This window comes from Morone saxatilis, unplaced genomic scaffold (assembly GCF_004916995.1).
Source record: "Morone saxatilis isolate NCDOM2014 unplaced genomic scaffold, NCSU_SB_2.0 Contig17, whole genome shotgun sequence".
NCBI classification, from domain to species: domain Eukaryota; kingdom Metazoa; phylum Chordata; class Actinopteri; family Moronidae; genus Morone; species Morone saxatilis.
In genome coordinates, this window is record NW_023339729.1 from 1,862,274 (window position 1) to 1,867,617 (window position 5,344).

At 41.4% G+C, this 5,344-nt stretch overlaps 1 protein-coding gene across 1 annotated transcript in view; it reads right to left on the reverse strand.

The window, feature by feature from the left end:
• wdr17 (WD repeat domain 17) overlaps positions 1–4,180 on the reverse strand; it is a gene marked incomplete at its 5' end in the record, with an annotated part of 17,765 nt that extends 13,585 nt beyond the window's left edge. The window contains 10 exon segments of the mRNA XM_035660476.1: positions 309–395; positions 514–596; positions 779–870; positions 1,144–1,312; positions 1,432–1,619; positions 1,917–2,039; positions 3,035–3,175; positions 3,385–3,495; positions 3,653–3,883; positions 3,997–4,180. Of these exon segments, the coding sequence (XP_035516369.1) occupies positions 309–395; positions 514–596; positions 779–870; positions 1,144–1,312; positions 1,432–1,619; positions 1,917–2,039; positions 3,035–3,175; positions 3,385–3,495; positions 3,653–3,883; positions 3,997–4,180 (1,409 nt within the window).
• Positions 4,181–5,344: the final 1,164 nt, after the last annotated feature.

Below are 5,344 nucleotides of genomic sequence, written 5' to 3' on the forward strand. Positions count from 1 at the left end.
TGGGCTCAGTATGTATCTCAAGGACACTTTGACATGTGGGAGCCGGGTATCAAACCAACAACCTTCTGATTAGTGGACAACCCGCTCTTCCTCTGAGCCACAACCGCCACAGCCTTGTGCTTGTCTTACATATAATCCATTATGAAGTAATGTCTTTTGTTTCTTTTGAAGACATTTTTTTTAAGTCTTTCAGGTCCTGTTATATGTGTATAAACTGTTCAAATAAGTGAAATAAATGAATAGGTCTGCCACACGTAGAGGTCACCATATAATGCATACTGACTACCCCGCTGAGAAAGTTGGCTTACTTGTTATTCTGGCTCCAGTCACATCCAAATACAGCAGCAGGATGTTTGTACTTATGGAGGATTTTACCATCGATGGTCCGGATGATACTGTCGACAAAACAATATAAAACACATAAGACTCTATGAAGCACACATATTATGCTTTCTTCATAACGGAGCAAACTCTTTTCGGAATAGAGGTCTACTGAGGAAGATGAGAACTTACCAGAATCCATCTCCACTACAGGTAGCAATCCTCTTAGAATCCTTATGGCTCCATGATATACAGAATATACCGTTCTTACCATGCTGGAGGAAGACAGAGAGGGCCATAATTTTTAGTAGGCTGGGGTTGTTACAGTTATTGTGTTCACTATTTGGATTCATTGTACAGTTATTGTTATGCATTGAATGTATCAACTTGTCGGTACAAAGCTATAGCTAAGCTATTTTCATACATTAATGACACACAGACAGAGAGTCAAAGTAACCTCATTAAAGCGAGTGATGATCTTTCCTTTCCTGACATCCCAGATGAAAGCTCCATTACGAGACGTCGCCCCTGCGATGCAGTTCAAGTCTCCTTCAAAACACACCAAAACACACACAGACAGAAAGATCACCAACTTTAACGTGAGCAATAGATGATACACTTTACTGAGATATTGTTGCTGGGATGGAAGTCTTTTGAACTATATAACTGACTAGTTTGTGTATGTGCTTGTCTTTTGTGGGCTGAGATAAGTCATTCCTCAGTTCTTCCTGGTTGCAGAGGTTTCACACACACATTTTTGTGTGCAGCTGTATGCATACATGTGCTCGTGTGTGTGGATGTGTGGAGATGGAGTTGATCTACCTGGAGCCCAGGACAGGGAGTAGACCACTCCTTCATTGCCAGGGGAGGTGTAAACAGCTGTTAGTGTGTTTGTGTCCCAGATTTTGATGGTTCCATCAAAACTAGCTGTGGCCAGCAGGTTAGGATCATCTGGTTTAAACTTACAGTCAAAGATAGTCTCTACATGACCCTGAAAACAGTAGAAAAACAGAGGAAAAGAGCAAAGTGCATGATCTTTTATTGGTTTGTTCATTCAGTCATGTGTTAGCATGTGTAGGCTGTTGACTTTACAAAAATATTACGGAATACCAAGTCTCGTAGGAAGTCCCACTTCCTGGCCCCCATGTCGTAGAGTCCCACCCCTCCATCCATGAAACAGCACACAGCGTGGCCAGGGGGCAGAGAGAAGGACCGGTTCTGTGAAAGGGTTGGGGGAGGTACTGCCTCACTGGTGGAACTGGTGTGCTGACTTTTACTGGGAGAAGAGGAACTCTGAGCTGCAGAGAGAGTAGAGAAAGGAGAAAATTTCTGGTGTGCTATTCTAGAAATCATAAAGAGGATCATCCTCACATTTCTTAACAGTTTCGAGCTTATTTCAGGGACTTACTTTAGCGCTGCTGAGCTAATCAGACTTACAACAAAAGAAGTACTACTGGTCAGTGTTTGAATAGCTGCTTTAGAGTTTCTGTAGATTTCACCAACCTGAAACCACAAACCCCTGCACCAACAGTTGTGGTGCATGGATTTTAATTTATACCACATGTAAGTACAAAATGTTTTATTCTTATTCTTACCTTTCTTGGCGAGAGGGGAGTTGAGGACATGTAAAGCATGAAATCCGGTCTTTTTCAGTTTAAAGCTGTCCAAAGGAGTGGAGCGAGACACATTCCATACCCTCAACACTCCAACCTGGGAGTCTGACACAGACAAACATAAATCAGTTAGAACATATCAAAGGTCTCTCCCATAATGTAAATGTGCTGAATATTTTTCTTGCTCAGTAAACTTCCTCTCACAGAAACACGTTCTCACTCCCAACTTGTCAAAAACTGCGGTTTGGTCAGTTGCCCTCTGCTTATGAAGCTGTAGGTATACCTCTTGCATCATTTCTCAACGAGCAGGGTTCCTATGGTAGCAGCGAAAAGCGTGAAAAACGCCCCTATCTAGAGCCAGTGCATGGTTTGTGTTGATTCTGGTGGCCCCTGTGGACATAAGCGATAATATTTCCACTGCCTTGTTGCATTGATTTCAAAGGGAATCCAACCAAATCTGTTTATGTTGGTCATATAGAGGCAACATGTATTAAACTGAGACTGTTTCATAACCAGTTAAAAACTCCTTGTAGTACGTTTAAGTACATTACGTAAGGTACGAACATCACTTAAGAAATTGTTTACTTTTGGTTTCTTACAGGACATGAACAGTGGTCTCCTGGGTTAAAGTTCTGTGTTTGTCTGAACCATCCATCTACAACTCTTCATCCATATGCAGACTTTCCCGCTCTTTACACTATGTCTTTGATGGTGGGCACATCCAAATGACGCAAGAGGGATACCTACAGCGTCTTATATTGAAACGGAGGGCCACTGACCAAGCTGCAGTATTTGAAGACTTGGGAATGGACTGGGTCACTGTCACCCATGTGTTACTAATATGAACTCCATCTACTATCTTCAAGTCATATAATTACACTAAGCATTACTGTGGTTTTAAGAAGCCAAATGGACTCATTAATATGCCAGTAAGAAAGCATCTATACATAGACAGATGGCACTTTGGCAACAACAGGTCCCACATACCAGCTGGATGGCATGCTGGAGATTGAAATACAAGTCTAACCTGTAGTGGTAAACACATCTAGGAAGAACGGAAACCAGCTCATACACACATCCCACACAGAAATATAGTCTACCTCCGGTGATGAACATGCCCGGTGCAGAGGGGACCCAGGCCAGACACTGAACGGATGCAGCAGATGAGGGGAAGCAGAAGGACGTAATACAAGCCAAGGCTTCGCTGTCCACCAGCCGGATACCATTATGGAGATTAGACACTGTGAGAGAGAGAATGTGTCATTTAGCATCTGCGGCTGTAATTATAGCCACAGAGATTTTTGCAATAAACAATAACAGGACAAACTGGTACGGACTGAATTACTCAGCAAACACAGCTTCTTTATTGTTCTATTCTATGTCTTCAAAGTCTTTGTCTCTTCACTTCAGCTAACAGAATACTGGCAATGTTGTTAATATTTTTACCAACCTAGTAGATAGTCAGTTGACAAAAGGTCCCATTCCAGAGCACTGACTGGGTCCTCTTCATCTGTCCCCTCTAATGACTCTGGACGCAACACATGCTTTTGGCTTTTACTCCCTAAACAAGAGAGGACAGCCAGATTAATGAAGATGTGTTAACAGCCTAACATGTCTGCTTATGGAACCTAAAGAGAAGAGCAGGGTTAGACATGTATATGTTAAAGCCTATGCCTCCAAGCAAGGACTTTTTAATGAGTTGAGGAAAACATTTGTACCTGGCTGAAAAATAGACAAACTTCCATCTGTGTGTCCAAACACCAGTTTTCCCTTTTTAGTGGGATGCCATCTGAAGAGGCAGATATCAGACAGGAAGGAGTGGGCTTCTTTATGCACTGTGACCCCGGGGTCAGAACCTCCATAGACCCAGATATACAGCGGACCACGCTGGGAGACAAACGCCACTCCATCAGCTGAGTTCCAGCACCAACTGACTGACGTTGGGACACCTGGGAAAGAAGAGGAGACGCTGTGATACTTCATTGGAGGAGGGGACAGTACAATACTATAACCGTAAACACTTCAGTGTGCCAATAAAACCTGGTGAAGATCATCCATCGACCTTTAGTGTTGTCCAGTCTTGCTACAGCCTTTTGTTCTGCTACGTTCCATACGATGAGCAGGTTATCAGCAGAGGCTGACGCAAACAGATCAGGGTTGTCGGGACACCAGCTGATGGCTGTAATGGTCTTCTTGTGTTCAGACATGATGGACCTCAACTTAAATTCATTATACTGCTGGTCCAGCTACAACATGGATACAGAGACAATGACAATGAGAAAGAGAAATAAGCAGCTTTGATTTTGTCCTGTGACTGGTTAAACATAAATTCTAAACATACATGATATTATGAAACCTCCCTGCAGTAGCAATTACATGATTGTAGACAGTTCAGGTTTAAGAGGTTTGGTTCAGTGATTCAGTTCTGTCCAGAACTGGACACTTCAAACCAAAATGACATGGTACAAATAAGTTCCAGCGTGTGTGTTTGAAGATTGGAATACATTGCACTCTGTATAATTATATTGTATGGGGTTTACAATACCCAGAAAACATGTATTTTGGTTTCCTGTGACAAGACATTAAAGTTAAAGTGGTGAGTTTAACACTGTTAGTAACAGTAAAATAATAGAGGTACAGTACGTGAGAGCTGCTCCAGCTCATTAATGTTACTGTGAGGAACTGACTATAAAATAAATGGGCCCCGTGCAAGAAGTAATATATATACAATTTTTCTTTTATTTTTGTTCATATCCATGATTTGTTCTTCTTTTTTTGTACCCACTGATTTCTGGGATTCACCAATTTTTTATGTCACTTTTGCTCTTCTCTTAGGTAAGAGAACATTTTGGTAGAGAGCACTCTTACCAAGATATGAAAAAATAGTGTTGTTTTTAATGTTTGTTTAATGCGAGGAAACATATGTTTTCAATTTGAGAAACATAAAAAAGGCATGAATATAATATAATCTAAAATAATCAGATTAGACTATTGGTTTTGGGCTAAAGAAATACTATTGCTCCATTGATCCCTAATGGCCTTTTTGGTGGTAACTCTCCATTTCTATTACTGTATTTGCATACGGCACACCACCTGCCTTCATATAGTGTTTAGGGGGTCTTACTTATGCTAATAACAAACAAACAGCCACATGCCTCCAATTTAAGATCAAGTGAGATTCATCATTCAGCACACCTAGGTAAGAACGTTTAGTGAATCTGGAGTTGACTTCTCTTATATTTTCTCTTCACAGAAAATTAAGAGAAAATATGAGAGAATGTTGCTGCATGAGGCCCATTGTACAGCATGTCGAAACAGTGGTACGCTGCTCATTGTAGCAGCACATAATGGCACCTTAGATTTTAAACATTCCCCACCCACATGAACACAAGTACACACAAGTACACACA